The sequence below is a fragment of the Cnephaeus nilssonii genome, assembly GCF_951640355.1.
Source record: "Cnephaeus nilssonii genome assembly, chromosome: 4".
Classification (NCBI taxonomy): domain Eukaryota; kingdom Metazoa; phylum Chordata; class Mammalia; order Chiroptera; family Vespertilionidae; genus Cnephaeus; species Cnephaeus nilssonii.
In genome coordinates, this window is record NC_137075.1 from 25,558,044 (window position 1) to 25,576,113 (window position 18,070).

The window sequence follows — 18,070 nt, forward strand, 5'->3', positions numbered from 1 at the left end:
CCTGCCTCCGGAGTCCCCCAGTCCCCTCAGCTGCCTAGGGCCAGCCCGAGGTGCAGGCAAGCCTTGGATGGCGGCTGCCCAGCCTCCCAGGGCTGCCCGAGACTCAGGTAACAAGGGCCGGCCGAGGCTTGCGCTGCCAGCAGTGGCAGCAGCAGAGGTGTGATGGGGCATCGCCTTCCCCTGATCGCCAGTTCGCCTCCCACCCCTGAGGGCTCCCGGACTGTGAGAGGGGGCAGGCAGGGCTGAGGGACCCCCCCCCCTCCAGTGCATGAATTTTCATGCACCGGGCCTCTAGTAAGATTATAATTGATTATAAGCAAAAACTTTTTTTGCGACATTATAAGAAAAGGCTGGACCAGTCTATGATGTTGAATTGACTGTGAGTGCTGGGTGGTTTAATTAAATAAACGAGAGGAGACTGGCTCAGGATGCTGCCACCAGAGGCTGGAGCCCGAAGCTGGCCAGGGATCAGGAGGAGTGGGCTGGGGCAAGGGCAGCCTCCACACACAGCCCTGCCTGCCCCTGCACGCACAGACTCACTTCCCTTCTTTCCATGTCTCTCTTCCCTCCCATTCCTGTTCCCCTTACAAACTCACTTCCTTTTCCTCCATTCCTTCATTATCTTTCCTCCCAGCCCCATTCCTCTCCCCTTTATTGTGTGTCCTCTCAAGTTTTATCTCTCTGGGTCTCTTTGATCTCTGCTCTTCCTCTCTTCCCTTCTCTTCCTTCCCTCTCTCCCTTCCTCCCTCCCTCCTCCTGACATCTCTCCCTCTGAAGGTGCCTCCCTCAAGAATCCTCCCCCTGACACACACATACACACACACTGTCTTTTATACCGAATTTTTCTGTACCTTTTCTAAGTTTAGATACATAAATATTTACCATTGTGCTACAGTTGCTTACAGTATTCAGCACCGTAACATGTTGTACAGGTTTGTAGCCTAGGAGCAATAGGCTATTCCATCTAACCCAGGTGCGTAGAAGGCTCTACCACTTAGATTTGGGTAAGTGCACTCTATGACATTTTCAAAAGTAGCAATCCAGGGGGAAGGTGGAGAGGCGGGTGTAGCAATCCATTCTTATGCAAGTTAATGGGTTGAATTTGGCTCTCCTTTTCAAATAATATTGATTTTTCACAGCAGGTTCATTAAAATTATTTAATGAGAGTTTGACTTTGGAAAATGAATTACATCTAATAGAAAATTCCTTTAAATAATTGGTGGTGAAGGGGACCAAAAGTTCTGCCTTTTAGGGTATTGATTTTCAAGTTAGTTATTAATAAGCAAATTACCTGTAAATGGCTCATTCTCACTTTTTAAATCTAAGATCCCATCCCCTCATTTTCTCCTTTGTCCAAAATGTCATATAGATAGATAGATAGATAGATAGATAGATAGATATAGATATAGATATAGATATAGATATAGATATCTAGTTTTGCCTCTGTATTTGGAATTTTCATGCTTAATGTGAATTCCCCATGCATATGTATTAAGATTTTATTTTCTCCTGTTAATCTGTCTCTGTTAATTTGGTTATTAGCCCAGCTAGAAGAATTTAGAAGGTACAAGGACAATTAATACTTTTTAGCCTCCCACAGTGGCCTATGCAGGAATTTTCAAGTTTTTTCTCTACTATTAAGAAATGGTATATGTAGCAAAGTGCTAACGGATTTTCACTTGACACATGTATTATCAATATATGAATACTTTAAACTTAACAAAGAAAAAACAATTGTCCAAGCATTTCTGTATTGCTCCACAATAAAGATAGTAATAAAATGGATAACACATTTAGTATTATGTACAATATACTATTCTAATGCTTTGCATAGATTAACTCATTTAACCTTATAAATGTAAGTCATTTGTGTACTCCCATTTTACAGATAAGAAAGCTGAATATCTCAGGTCACACAACTAGTAAATGTATATTCCTAGTAAATATGTGTATTTACTGATGTCTTTACCTGTGAAAATTATCATTGCTTTGGTAATTCTTGGTTCTAGAATACTTATAATGCACATTTTAAAGCCTGAAACATTTGCCAGGAGTTTTAAAGTCAATCAGTGTTTACTGTCTATAACTGGAACAAAAGAAATTATTACTATCAAACTAGAGATAGCTTCACATGAACAGTAAATATAGCAATATTAGGATCTGTTTCTCATATATCATTTTCTCTTTAGTAGATGGAACACACCAAGAACTTGATGAAGTCAGTCTACTTACTGCTATCACAGTATTTATTTTGTCTACCAGTCCAGAAGTAACTATCATCCCATGCCTTCAAAAGCGATGTATTGAGAAATTTAAAGTTACTCTTGAGATTAAAGATGCTATGGTAAGTGTCTTTAGCAGAGAGATGTTTGTGATAGGAATATGTTTAGGCTTTTGCAAAACTTTTCTTTGATTTTTGTTGACTCTAACAAGAAGTATCAGACTAAAATTTTTATTTTTAGGTTTGGGGTGACACATTCTTGGGGTGAAAACACCAAATAAAAATAGTCTTATTCTTTGGCCCTGAGGATAGAACATAATTGGAAAAAGATAAAGGAGAATTTTTTTTTTAAATCAACAAAAAACTGCCTAGACAATGTGGCTCAGTGTTTGAGTATCGACCCATGAACCAAGTGGTCACCAGCTCGATTCTGGGTCTGGACATGGGTTGTGGGCTTGATCCCCAATAAGGGGCATGCAAGAGGCAGCCGCTCGATGATATTTCTCTCTCGTTGATATTTCTATCCCTCTACCTCTTTCCCTTCCTCTCTCTCTCAAGCAATAAAAGCATGTTTTTAAAAAATCAACAAAAAACTAAATTTGAGCCCTACCAGGTTTGGCTCAGTGGATTGAGCCTCGGCCTGCGGACTAAAGGGTCCCGGGTTCGATTCTTGTCAGGGGCACATGCCCAGGTTGTGGCCTCAATCCCCAGTAGGGTGTGCAGGAGGCAGCCAATCAATGATTCTCTCTCATTGATGTTTCTATCTCCCTCTCCCTCCCTCTCTAAAATCAATAAAAATATTTTAAAAAAACACACAAAAAACTAAATTTGAAATAGGGGCATCTTAAAATAGACATATTTCTAACATTTTTTTCAAGGGACATTTAGTAAGATATATTGTAAATTATTATAGTGGATTTTCTTTTTGTAGAAAAAAAAGAAAGGCTTCAGCACATGTCTTTATTTATTGATTGATTGATTGATTGATTATTGATTTTAGAGAGAGAGAGGAAGAGAGAAACATCGATTTGTTGTTCCACATACTTATGCATTCATTTGTTGCTTCTTGTGTGTGCCTTGACCAGAGATCGAACCTGCAACCTTGCACATCAGGACGATGCTCTAACCAACTGAGCTACCCAGCCAGGGCTCCAGTACATACCTTTAGTATATGATCATGAAATAATGGGACCTACTCCAAAAACAGTACACACAAGTTGATCCCATTGCTTCATGGTCCCTTCATTTGCTGAATTAATTTCCTAGTCCTTTATGTGCTACAAAATGAGTTTGTAGCACATGATCACAACTATTTCTTTTTTTTAACATATTTTTTATTTTTATTTTATTTTTTAAAATATATTTTTATTGATTTCAGAGAGGAAGGAAGGTGGAGAGAGAGAGAGAGAGAGAGAGAGAGAGAGAGAGAGAGAGAGAGAGAGAGAGAAACATCAATGATGAGAGAGAATCATTGATCGGCTACTTCCGGCATGCCCCCTACTGGGGATCAAGCCTGCAACCCGGGCATGTGCCCTTGACTAGAATCGAACCCAGAACCTTTTCGTCCGCAGGCTGACACTCTATCCACTGAGCCAAACCAGCTAGGACACAATTATTTCAACTCCTAAAGTATAGGGACCAGATTTTCTCTCGGAAAAATTTAATCGTCCAGAGACCATCACAGTTTATTGAATAATTTGGGAGAATAAAGGTAGTATATGCAGTAAGTCCTCATTTAACATTGTTGATAGGTTCTGTGACTTTAAGAAAAATGGTGTATAAAGAAACCAATTTTACCATAGGCTAATAGTAAACAAGAGTTAAGTTCCTAAGGTATCTCATCAATGTTACAACAAATGACATTATTTGAGCACCTGCTGTATTTGATGTACAGTCATCTCCTTTTCTTCTGTTGCCTACAGCCTTGCAGGAGCTTTAGATAGGAGTCTCAAAATGATGGTTCTGATATGTGATAACACATAATTAATATGGTCCAGACATGGTTCCTTAAGACCATGACATTTGAATTTTAAATATGTGATTTTTTTAAGACATTTTCTGAAATCTCCAAAATATTTTTCAAGTCTGTATATGTGTTTTAGTTTAATTTTGGTATGAGATTATAGAAGGGCATATGAGTGGGGGGAACTGAACTACAGAAAAGAAGAAAAATTAACCATTACAATGTATTGAATAAAGGATACAACAGGGAAGGCAAGTTTTCATATCCTAGTGTACGTATTCACGTGCCTGTTCCCAGTCCAAAGTGTCGCAGCCACTTTGTTAGCATGCAAGTTTGAATACCTATTACCATTTGGACTTCCAAAATTAAAGATAAATTATAAATAAATTTAAATACCTTTTTAGGAATTTTTAAATTAACTTTTTAAAATTTACTTTAAAATATACGTTTTAATGTAAATTTATTTACAGTTCATACTCTTTTTGTCTCTTACTTGATTAGGTACAAATCAAGACCTACCAGCTCCTACTTTCCATTTTTCAGTATCCAAATCCAGCTGTTTCCTACCCTTACATTTACTCTTTAGTCACCTATATCGTGGAAAAACTACAGGAAATAGACCAAAAAAATCCTGAAGACACCACTGAGCTTCAGATCTTTCAAGAAGGTATAAAGGTCTTGGAAGCACTGGTAACCATTGCTGAAGAGCAGCATCGTAAGTGTCAGCATGAAGTTCATATTAGGTCAGAATCTGTCCAAAATCAGAAATTTAATGTGAAAGTGTAAAACATTCACATATTGGTTAAATGAATAAATTTTAAAAATGTAAGAGTCTCTTAATATTATATTTTCATATTTATTGAAAGGCAATGTTATGTTAATCCCAAGTAGTATTAATTTGGGAGAAGAGATGGGAAGAATTGTTTTCCCCGTAAGGGGGGAAGAATGTGTCCAGATCAAGTGTGTTTACAACTTTGTGTAATAAACATTTATATTCCTGAATGTAGGGCTTACTTCATTTATTTACTTTCCAGGCTCTCAGCTGGTGGCTTGTCTTCTACCCATCCTCATTTCCTTCCTTTTGGATGAGAATGCTCTGGGATCAGCAACTTCCATAATGAGAAATTTACATGACTTTGCTTTGCAAAAACTCATGCAAATTGGGCCTCAGTATTCATCAGTGTTTAAAAGTGTAATGGCTTCTTCTCCAGCCCTGAAAGCCCGCCTTGAGGCTGCTATAAAAGGCAATCAAGAAAGTGTCAAAGTCGGGACACCAACATCTAAACATACTAATAAGCACCCTGGGAAGAATTCAAGCATCCAGTTGAAGACCAGTTTCCTCTGATGTTACTTGTTTTTATTAATAAGCACCTTAATATAGAACTTGATTATTTTATTTACTTCTCTTTGGGGACAAAAGTGACATTTTAGACACAAGTGCACTTGGAGGTCTGGTTGATTATTTTAATTTAACTGACTTTTCAAAGTCACAAAACAACATTTTTGTGGGGTTTTGTTTTTTCATTTAATAAAGCTGCACAGCTCTGTCAGAATTCTTGCCAGGAATTTCAATAAAGTGCTAAAGAACTGACCTTACTAAACAATCCACTGCTTTAAAAATGAAATGGATTTCTTCTGACAGTCCATACACACTGAAGATTATGACAGGTTGGACTCTATCATAAATTATCTGCATTTATGTCCTATCCCAATTTTAAATTAAAATTCTGCCTTATTCAGCAATTGTATTAAACTTGGATTTCTCAAACAACATAAATTATTGGAAAACTACTTAGGAAGCTTGATTTAGAATTATTCAATATATAATAGTACAAATTAATTACAGCCCTACAGTGTGACTTAAGATTTGATGTCTATAAATATCATGGGTTTTCAGTCATCTTTTGGTTTTGTTTGTATTGGGTTCAGAAAATAGAAATTTTACTCATTTTAAATAAAAGAGGGCATTGCACTTCAATGTTTCAAGTGGATTTTCTGTTACCTCTATTCCTAACAACTTTGTTCATTTGCATTTGTGGCAAACATTCATACCAATGAGTTTAATATAGATTCATATCTATATTTAGATCAACTATGGGTTTATATAAATGTCAAATTTAGTACAATAAATTTAGATTATCAGTGAATACAAGTATGTTTTTTTAACATGAAACATATTTTAATATAGAAAAAAATCTAATGATAAAGTCATCTTGGTTGAAAAATATTTTTTAACTGTTGGTGATCATTGACTCTCCTTCCATTTCAGTGTTACTCTGTGAATCAAGCACTATGTCAAAACAAAGCATTTCCTTGTTAAATATTAAAAACTGAAGTGATAGGGGCATGTTCAGAATTGAGAAAACACTTTGAGTCAAGCAAAAGCAATGTAATGTACTCTATTTTATTATGTTTTTATATAAATACTCTTGTAAATTGTTTAGAGTGAAAACAGTTGACAAACTCTAACACTACAATCAATTTTTCTAATTTACATAAATAAAGCTAATTTTCTTTATTCTTGTATTTGAAATTATTTACCCACATAAGATGGCTGGTTAATCTCCCAGATTTCAGAAATTCAATTTTCCAGGGCAAATAATACCCCTTCTCTGTAGCTTGGCCTTTTTTCTCAGAGGAGCCCTTTCTTTGGAGCATTCTTTGCAATGGTTTGGGTTGTCTGTTTTCCTAATTTTCTTGAGGAATTTGAGAGTGTACTTCTTACTGTTTCTTTCACCTGGATGCCTTTTAGGCCTGGTTCAAATATCACCATGTCTCCTCACCTTGGTAACTCTCCTTTAACTTCTTTTTTTAAATATATATTTTTATTGATTTCAGAGAAGAAGGGAGAGAGAGAGAGAGAAACATCAATGATGAGAGAGAATCAATGATCGGCTGCCTCCTGCATGCTCCCACTGGGGATCGAGCCCACAACCCCAGCATGTGCCCAGACCAGGCTCTCCTTTAACTTCTTTCCTTCCTCTTGTACCAACCAAATTTAACTGCTCCTTCATCTGTTCCTGTAGTGCTTTAAACATTCTTCTCTGCATGGAACATCACATTGCATTTTAATACCTCCTTAGATTGTGCCTCCTCAAAGGGAGTTTTGTCTTCTATAACTGCTCTGTAGCATCAACTATGTACTATGTACTTAATAACTTGAATTGGAATAATATAGGATGGATTTGAGCTCAGAAGATTATTCCTTTGCCAAAGCAAATGCTGGACTGGATTCTTGGTATATAATTCATTAATTTCATCTTTGGGTTATTTTATATTGAAAGGTTAACATGGTGGTATGAGGGCAGACTAAATAGCCATCTCAGACGGTGGATAAAGAAAAATTGAATTTATTTAAGGAAAGGGGGTGGAGGGATATCCAAAGGGATAGGGCTGCACAGCACCAAGCAAAAGGGATATTGGGTCAATGATGGCAGCACCCAGAAATTGGAGTTTCATATATGCAGTCACTGGTGGGAAGTTCTTATCGTCATTGGGTCTGGGAGCTGAGCTGGTGAGCTTGTAATGCAGATGGAATTCAGATGTGCAATCGGGTGTTTTTAGGACAGTTCAAATTCCTTATGTGGTCTGATTCTTGGTGTCCAGCAAGTTTTCCTGTGGCGGGAAACTTACAAATGGCATTAAGGACTATATTGCCCTATAGTCCTAACATACATCTTTTAATTGTATCCTTTAGTTTGTTCAGTTAAAAACAAGACAACAGGCTCCAACAGAGTTGCTCATGCTAAGTCCTATGTCACCATACTGGAACTTGATTACAGTTTTGGCCTCTCCCAGAAATGGAATCTTCAACCAGTCAATCATAAATCATCTAATCAGCAGCATGAGGTAATCAGCCTGCTAGACCCCTTCCACCCCCTAAAAGAAAGTGACCTTCCCACAACCAGTCTGCTTTTCACTGGTGCAGCTTTCTTGTTCCACTTCCTTTTGCCTAGGAAAGTCTTTCATTCTGTGTAGCTCCTCAGAGCTCCTTTATCTGCCAGAGAGTACGCTGCCTGGTTTCATGAATTGTTAAATAAAGCCAGTAAGATTTTTTTTAAATATAGTCAGTTGAATTTGTGTGTTTTTTAAAATCAGTTTTTAAACATTAAGATTTCTAGTCCGGCCAGCATGGCTCAGTGGTGTCGACCTTTAAACCAGGAGGTCAAGGTTCAATTCCCAATCAGGGCACATGCCCGGGTTGCAGGCTCGATCCCCAGTGTGGGATGTGCAGGAGGTAGCCGATCAATGATAGTCTCTCATCATTCATGTTTCTATCTCTCTCTCCCTCTCCCTTCCTCTGAAATCAATAAAAATATATTTTAAAATAAAAAAACATTAAGATTTATACTCATCATTTAGTGATATGGTGTCCTGAATTGTTTGGGCTAAAGTTGCCATATGAATGTCAATAGTTACGAAAAAATGTGTCCAATGCCATGGAATGAGGAACTTTGAGCGAGGGTCTATTCTGTAGCCCCGTGGTCGGCAAACTGCGGCTCGCGAGCCACATGCGGCTCTTTGGCCCCTTGAGTGTGGCTCTTCCACAAAATACCACGGCCTGGGCAAGTCTATTTTGAAGAAGTGGCGTTAGAAGAAGTTTAAGTTTAAAAAATTTGGCTCTCAAAAGAAATTTCCATCGTTATACTGTTGATATTTGGCTCTGATGACTAATGAGTTTGCCGACCATAGTGTAGCCTTTTAAAAAATTCGTCAATACAACATATTTAATAAACATTGTATTAGTAAATATGTCCTTACTGATAAGAAAATTAAGGCTTGATAGCTGAGATTTGAACCCAGGGTCCATACTGAAGACAGAAAAAGTGCTGTGGCAGTCCTGACTATCAAGATAGAGCTTTTCTCTTCTTTCACTGCTCACCTTCAATTTAAAGGGAACACTTAAACAGATCCCGATAAATGTTGTAAAGACGTATAATCCTAGTGCTATGGGAGCCCAGAGAAGAAAACTGAAGCTTCAGAAATGGACTTCATGGAAAGAAATGAACTTTATGATATAGGCGGTCAGAATAGTATTTACTTGATGGGATAAATGCATACTAAGTGCATAACCCAAAAGTCTTCGTAACATTGACTCTGAAAGTTCCCCATATTCCATATCCTAAAGAATTCCCTGGTGCGTTTTTTTTAATTATGTTAGTTTGTATTATGAGAGAAGAAATTAGGCCTCAAGCTAGTAAACTATGAAAATATTAATATAGAACTGACAATATGTGAAATAAATTATTTTTGTTGTTGTTAATCCTCACCCAAGGATATTTTTTCATTGATTTTTAGAGAGAGTGAAAGGGAAGGGGAGAGACAGAGTGAGAGAAACATCAATGTGAGAGATACATTGATTGGTTGCCTCCAGTACATGACTGGACCAGAGCCAGGGATCGAGCCTACACCTAAAGTACATGCCCTTGAACAGAATCGAACCCAGGACCCTTCAGTCCGCAGGTCAACGCTCTATCAACAGCTAGGGTGAAATAAATTCTAAACTCAAAAAACCTAAAGTTAAAATGTTGAATCATTTCTGGTGGTTTAATGACTGCATTTCCCTACTTTAAGGCAACAGTCCTACATCTTCAACAGCCTGCCTATGTATCTTTCCAAAGTCCATTTACATAACATTTATAACTGACACATATTGCAATTTCTCCATCAATTGAATGCACTTTCCTCTTTACAAATAATTTCTTAACCCTTGCAAGACCTCGGTTTATTAGGAGAAATTTATCTCCATGTTTGCTAGCAATATAGTTACTCAACTGGGAGCTAACTGACAATGATCTGTTGTCAATTCAGCTGTCAGTTAATGAGTTGTGGCCATTGACTTCTGTTTGCCCATCTGTTTAACTGATGCCTGGGCTTATAGCTTTGAGGAAATGGGAAATTTTGTGTTGTGATATAGAGCTGGAATATATCCAGTACAGACCACAAATACAATTCCAGCGTCTTTAAGTTCAAAGGAGCTGGCTTCCTTTAATTGTATTTCTGTTTGGTTAGGACTCCTGCACTATTCTATTTGGGGCATTTTAAAATGATTATTCCACAGACTACTTGGGAAAATTTCTCTTTTCTTGATGGCCATTCTTAATACATATCCACAAATCATTCTTTAAATAGACAATGTATTTTATTTTTTAAAAACATTTTTAAAATGATTCTATGTTTTTAAGAAAATAAGAGGTCATTGTTGCTGATGAAAAACTAATGTTGACAATGTTTTGCTTAATGGAATCAACATTTAATCATTTAATTTTTTTTTTCAGAAAAAGGTACCTAAAGGTAAGAGAAAAAGACACACACACACACACACACACACACACACACACACACACACAGGATGTAGTCAACTACTTTATAAACTACTAGAGGAAGGTGCACGAAATTCGTGTATGGGTAGGGTCCCTAGGCCTGGCCGGCGATCAGGGCTGATCTGTAGGGCAACTGGCAGGGCGATCAGGGGGTCCCCGCTGGCACCCACCTTGGTTGACCTGGGGGCTGGGGGCAGTTCCTGCATTTATTGTCTGCCCCCTGGTGGTCAGTGCGCATCATAGCGACCAGTTGTTCTTCTGTTCGGTCGATTTGCATATTAGGCTTTTATTATATAGGATACTATTCCAAGAAAGAACAAAACAAGTGAGATTTTTAAAAATATATTTTTATTGATTTCAGAGAGGAAGGGAGAGAGAGAGGGAGAGATGGAAACATCAATGATGAGAGAGAATCATTGCTTGGCTGCGTCCTGCATGCCCCCTAGTGAGGAGTCGAGCCTGCAACCTGGGCATGTGCCCTTGACTGGAATTGAACCTGGGACCCTTCAGTTCACAGGTCGACACTCTATCCACTGAGCCAAACCGGCTAGGAGATGTGAGATATTTTTAAAAGCAATTTAAACTATGCCAAGAGGATTTTTGTTAGTGTTATTTATGGAGGTAGTGCAAGTGGTCTCAAAAAACACACACAAGCATGTCCAACCAAAACAGGCTCTGCTGAACAATGAAACCTTTAAACCAGGAAATTCTCTGTTGCTTACTTGTTTCTGATCTTGATTAACAAAGCTTGGGGATTTGTATTTTATAACCAAATGCTGAAGGAGTTCTCACTACTCCCTGAATTGCCAGCGTGACTAGTGTTTCCATACCTTTCTCTCCCTAGTAGTGTCAAGTAAAATGTCATCTTGGCCATTTCTTAAACACAAAAGCTTCCTAAAAATAGATTTTTCTAAATGATGGAAATGCTTTTGTTTCAGCAGTCAACAGACCTATTGTGAGTCATTATCAAAGGAGAAGTGGTTATACCAGGCCACTTCCTAGTCACAGTCAGAGGTGTTGTTACTCTGCATTTGCTACATTTTTATTGCAAATGCCTTTTTTCTTTTCCTTTTTAATATATTTTTTATTGATTTCAGAGAGGATGGGAGAAGGAGAGATGAAACATCAATGGTGAGAGAGAATCACTGATCGGCTGCCTCCTGCATGCACCACACTGGGGATCCAGCCAGCAATCCTGGCATCTGCCCTGGGAATCCAACCGGTGACCTCTCAGTGCATGGGACAACACTCAACCAACTGAGCCACACCGACCAGGGCTTTTTTCATTGTTAATGTGATCATTCTGGTTTCCCAATGTATTCAAAGTTTTGTGGAGCCTGGTGTGGCTCAGTTGGTTGGGCATCATCACGTGTACCGGGAGGTCACCAGTTTGATTCCTGAGGGGGCACATGCCCAGGTTTTGGGCTTGGTCCCGAAGAGGGCATGAAGAAGGCAATCAATGAATGTTTGCTCTCACATAGATGTTTCTCTCTCGCCTTCTCTTTTCCTCTCTCTCTAAAACTCAAATTTTAAAAGTCTTTAAAAAAATAGAGTTACCAATGAATGCATAAATAAGTGGAATAAATTGATGTTTCTCTCTCCCTCTCTTTCTAAAAATTAATTTTTAAAGAAAAGAAAGAAAGAAAAAAAAGAATGCCCTGGCTGAGTGGCTCAGTTGGTTGAAGCATCATCCCATACATCGAAAGGTTGTGGGTTCTTGCCAAAACCGGTTTGGCTCAGTGGATAGAGCGTCAGCCTGCGGACTCAAGGGTCCCAGGTTCGATTCCGGTCAAGGGCATGTACCTTGGTTGCAGGCACATCCCCAGTTGGGGGTGTGCAGGAGGCAGCTGATCGATGTTTCTCTCTCATCGATGTTTCTAACTCTCTATCCCTCTCTCTTCTCTTCCTCTCTGTAAAAAATCAATAAAATATATTTAAAAAAAAAAAAAGAAAGAAAGAAAGGTTGTGGGTTCGATACCCAGTCAGGGTGTGTACAAGAGGCAACTGATCCACTTTCTTTCTCTCTCTCTCTCATCAATGAGTATGTCCTTGGGTAAAGATTTAAAAATTTTTGCACAAAAACTTGTATATGAATATTTATAGCGTAATTACTGATAATAGCCAAAAAAATGGGAACAACCCAAGTACTTGTTCATCAATTGATGAATGTATAAACAAAATTGGTATACTGTATTTTCTTCACAACTTTTATATTAATCCAAAAAAATGATTCTAAATTTAAAAGCTTATTTTAAAAGAAAAATATCTGATTCACAACGTCTAGGGTAAGGTCTAATAATTTGCATTTTTAATCTGCACTTGTTTTGTATCGCCCTTGCTTCTGATGGATGGTCACATGCCATTCTTCAAGAAGCACTAGCCTAAGGTCAGCTCCCAGTCTGGCCCCCAGCCTAAAGCAGAGCAGCTGTGTGAGCATGACCACTGCCTTCAGTAAGTTTGCTGGTTAACTCTATAGCAGGTATTTACAAAGTAGGTCAGCTCAGCCTCTGTTCACCTACGTTTTTAGGGATTAGTCAGAAGAAGAGGTAGCTCTGTCTCCGGTCACCAGCAGGAAAAGGTGTGGTGGAATAGAAAAGTAGGTACCTGGCTCCCATTTTGAAAGTACCACCCATCTTAATGAGTGTCAAAACACCTTAGTCACTTCTATTTTGTTTATGTTGCTCCCTTTCCGTGTACTACTTCCTTGGGCTCCATCCCAGGTAAAAGAAATCAAGTGCCAAGCACTACCCCACAAGTAAGCTGGTGAAGAAGGCTACAGTAAAGATTGTTCCTGGACCCTTGGTTTCAATAGTCATTTCTCCAGTCTTAATCCTCAGCCAGTCTCTGTTCTCTCGTATAGAAAACACCAGTGTCTCTTGCAGGTGAGACTATAGCAGTGTTTAGATAAGTGATCATAAAGGTCTAGGTATAACAGATTAATGATCCCTAGTAATTTATGCTAGTGTATTAAAAAATATCCAGGGGAGAAAATTGGCGCAAATCTCAGACCTAGAAGAACAAATAACACGGCTGTGTTATTTTGGAGTCCTTGAAAAATATATAGCCATGAATATCAAGTGATATAAATTTTCATCACCTGGTCATTACTGTGTGTGTGTGTGTGTGTGTGTGTGTGTGTGTGTGTGTGTGGTTACTTTTGTCAGAGGAATGATACTTTTCTTTTTACCGTACTCTTTCTCTGAGGACAGGGAAACAATACATCCTTCTGTTTTGTGCTTACATTCCATATTGGTTTCCTATGTGTCTGTCCCCTGCTGCAGTGTTGCTCAGGCAACCTGTACACATAGGTCTCTTCATCTTTGTACAATTATTGCTCGTCAAGCCTCCCTCCCTTTCATGACTCTGCTTTGTTCAGTCTAGAAGTAGAGATTTGATTTTACCATTGATTCATGATGACCTTGAGTGAGATCATTGCTAATTAGGAATGATCATATCTGTGAAAAGCACTTCCCTTGAACTCGAAAAACAACCACAGTAGGAACTCAAACACCTATTACATGCAGTACCCTGTGGGAACATGGGAGTACCCGCATAGAAGGAGCACTGGACTCCAGTGCCAAGGGATCTGGAGTCTGACTGACTAATGTTGTTAGCTTGGGCAAGTCAGCTTCCTGGGCCTCAGTTTCTTCTCTGCCAAGCAGTGGAGAACAGTGTGACCTAGTATCCCAGTTTGCCTAGGACTGCAAGCTTAGCACTGAAAGGTCTATACTTCCTAGTACCAGGTAAGCCAGGACAGTTAGCTCCCCTCTTGGACAGGCTGAGATCTTTTCTGGTTCTGATTCTTCTGAGTCTAAGCCTCGTGTGCTTTCCTCAAGGTATGTTGTTTATGCCCTTTGGAGAGTGTGGGCTGAGTCACAGGGAGACAGGGTGGTGGCAGTATAGGCAAAGAACTTGGAAGGCTTCCTGCCTCCTGACCTGTGATTCACAGGCGATGTTGCCAGGCACCATTCCTCACACCTCGGCAAGAGAGATCAGCTGAGAATGGTACACTCAGGCAAGAGGCATTCTTGGGTTTCCCGGTGGAAAGAAATTCGGAAACAACTGACTAATGAGAGGAATTTCTAGCAAATGTTGAGGCTGTCAGCATTCTTGCAAGTGAGCCAATGACCTTTCAAGCTACATCTACAACTGACTAGCTTCTTGGCTGTCCTTCCAATGACGGCTCCTCTGTTCCCAGTTTAGACTGCATTCGAAACTGGCTTGGCAGTAAGGCGTTTAGCATCCTCAGACATTGACTTAATCCAGCAGGAGATAATATAAAATCAACTTTCTAGTAAAGGCTTTAAAAATAAGTAAGTAAATAACAACAACAAAACAGCAAGTGACTGACACTGCTGGTGCTGACAACGGAATCTGTTGTCCTGTTTTCATAACTTCCAAGAAAAGGGTCCTTGGATGACTTGAATCAAGAGGGAAGACAAAAATAAAAAATAAAAGGAGGGAAGATAGCTGAACTCAAGGTCTTGAGTGGCTTTACCACACTGCAAGGGACTACACAGGCTGCCAGCTGGCCCTCAGCGGACTGAAATGAGATGCAGCTTGCCGCCGATTTATATTTAATCTAGAAGCAAACTTCATAACCACCTTGTACATTTTTTTTTCTGTGAGCCTGACTTCATTTTGGCTGTAGGCTTAAGATCAACTCCTATTCTGATCTCACCTCATAGAATAAATGTGCCCTAATTTCCTTCTCAGTCGTTCTTCTTAAACATCTGGACCCAAAATATAGCCCCAAATAATTACTGAATGAATATTCATGGAGAAAGTCAAAAGAGCTAGATTTACAAAAACTATTTAAGGAACTAAGTAACAAAGCAAGAAACTTATCTAACTCAGCAAATTAAAACAACAGTTATGTAGTCTCTTACCCTCCCCCCCCCCCCCCCCGGCCCTTGACCAATCAAAAATACAATAAAATCAAGCTCAACTGGTTTAAGAAGTATGTGCCAAAGAGTAATTTCCCCAACCGAATTTGCTCCTCTCCCCTTTCTGTGAACTCTACTAAAGTGGAATCTAAGGCTATGTTAATAAAGGAAACTTTTAGCCACAAGTTCATGAGCTAATTATCTGGAGACTAATTATGACTCCAATAACAATCCTTGTTTACACATAACCAAAATCTAGTAGCATGAATATCTACACAAGATATTTTTGGTAATGCACGGTCAACATGGGAGAGACCGGATATATAAGAAGGCTCTAGGCATGTGACTTTAAATTCTTCCAGTTGAAGAAGAGTATTATATGTTACCTAATGGACTATGAAGAAATTAAAAGACGTGTGCTGGTTTACTTTGTACACCCTGGTGGGTGGCGAAAGTTCTCATAATTTTACAGTTTCGGCTACCTGCCCTGTCCCCTGACCTTTGAGTTCGTTAACTTTCTCTGAAGCTGGGGGAAGGGTGAGAAAGAGAGCTTTTAACATCTTTAAATCCTATGTGCTAAGGAATTTCTGAACAAAAAATCAAATTGGACCAAATAGGTCCAATCAAAGCCTGATTTGGTCCTGAGTGTGTATCAGAATTATCAAAGTCGCCGAAACCGGTTTGGCTCAGTGGATAGAGCGTCGGCCTGCGGACTGAAAGGTCCCAGGTTCGATTCCGGTCAAGGGCATGTACCTTGGTTGCGGGCACATCCCCAGTAGGGTGTGTGCAGGAGGCAGCTGATCGATGTTTCTCTCTCATCGATGTTTCTAACTCTCTATCCCTCTCCCTTCCTCTCTGTAAAAAAATCAATAAAATATATTAAAAAAAAAAAAAAAGAATTATCAAAGTCATGGTTAGGCTTGTGGTGCTCTACCCAGATGTCAGTGCTCTCCTGCTCAGGAGACATCCTACGGGCACCACAGTGTGCTGGGGACATTCAGCTGAGAAGGTGCACAAATCCCTCCCCATGTTTTTTTTTTTTTCCCTGTAAGATGGGGAGTTTGCAGGTGTGGTGAGTTTATGATTTAGCCTGTTTGGTCTAAAAGTCTTATAAATTTCTGTTTCCGCTGGCAGACTAACAATATCTCTGCCTGCCTTTGGAAGTTGCAGCAATTGGTTGATACAAAGGTAAAGTTTAGCAATTAAGTAAAAATGATTGACTAGATTGGTCATTATGTCCTTTCCATTTGTAGGGATAAGCATAAAGGAAATAAGACTTTTAAAAAGGTATTGTTATTCTTCTTTAGCGATCAGTACAAGAAAGGATTTCTTCCTCCCAAGTGCCTCAACCTTTCCAAGAAACTGAGCTTTTTAAGAATTCTCTGGGAGTAGCCCTGTATGAAAAGCAGTTCCTCTGGTCCTAAGCGGAAGACTGCCTGAATTTTCATTATAAAGGAGTAGGTTTAATAGGGTGTCTTGGCTTTCCAGCCCTGGCCCCAGATGATCTTGATGCCCACAAAGAACTAGATTGCCATTTATGAACTCCTTTTTTAAGGAGGGAGTGATGGTGGCCAAGAAGGATGCCAACATGTCAAAGCACCGCAAGCTGGCAGACAAGAATGCGCCCAACCTTCATGTCATAAAGGTCTCTCAAGTCACAAGGCTACTGAGGAGTAGTTTGCCTGGAGACAACTTCTACTGGTACCTTACCAACAAGGGTACCTAGTATCTCCATGATTTTCACCATCTGCCCCCTGAGATTGTACCTGCCACCTTCCAGACCAGAAGGCCAGCTAAAAGGTCTGGAGGCAAGCATCCTGCAAGACTCACCCAACGGAAGCCAACAGAGACACCTATTAGCGGGTTGCTGAATCAACAATCGAATTCCAGGGTAAAGGCAGATATGCTTATGAACTTGGTTAGCCAACTCAGGTTAGAGGAGATTGTTTTGTATTGAATCAATCTATAGCTGTATATATATTAATATAGATATAGATATAATATAGATATAGATATAGATATAGATATAGATATAGATATAGATATAGATATAGATATATAGATAGATATAGATATGGATATGGATATACAGTTTAAGTTTATTTGGACCTGAAGTAAAGTTTATTTACCTATTTGTTCAAACCTTTATCATAATAAACCTAGAAAAACTTGAGTTCTCTTGCCTTACTTTCACTTATCTATATACTAGTGACCTTGTGCACAGATTCGTGCACATTGAAAGAAAATTAATTAGAAGGTGGCCGGCCAGGGAGGACTGGGTGAGACAGGCTGGACACGCCCTGGAGCCAACCTCCCTCAGTCCCTCCCCGGCATCTGTGGAGTGAGCAGGGTTCCTCTGGCTGGTGGGGTCCCTTGCCTGGCCTGTGGGATTGGGCCAAAACCAGTTCTCTGACATCCCCCGAGAGGTCCTGGAGTGCGAGAGGGCACTCTGCAAAGCTGCTGTCATACAGGGTGTGGAACGCAAATGCAAGTGTGCAGTAAACGAGATTCGAGGCCAACAGTGCCCCAACAACAACATAACCCATGGCCGAAGGTAGAATTGCGCAGCCCCACGAGGATTCGGGCTCCCTCCTCTCTGGTTTCAGGGTGCATCACCCGAGAACTGCCGCTGCCAAGTCACTGCAGCTTGGCAGCTCCTGTGTTGAGTGTCTGCCCC

General features: G+C 39.6%; 1 protein-coding gene across 6 annotated transcripts in view; it reads left to right on the top strand.

Annotated features, from left to right (window-relative positions):
* Positions 1–6,684, top strand: part of HEATR5A (HEAT repeat containing 5A) — a 110,628-nt gene extending 103,944 nt beyond the window's left edge. For 5 of the 6 annotated variants that reach the window (XM_079769910.1, XM_079769909.1, XM_079769913.1 and 2 more), the window contains 3 exons: positions 2,190–2,344; positions 4,686–4,899; positions 5,219–6,684. In XM_079769910.1, coding sequence (XP_079626036.1) covers positions 2,190–2,344; positions 4,686–4,899; positions 5,219–5,529 — 680 coding nt within the window. In that variant the 3' untranslated portion in view covers positions 5,530–6,684. The remainder of the gene's footprint in view (positions 1–2,189; positions 2,345–4,685; positions 4,900–5,218) is intronic. The other variant, XM_079769912.1, reaches the window with a different exon arrangement.
* The last annotated feature ends 11,386 nt before the right edge of the window (positions 6,685–18,070 follow it).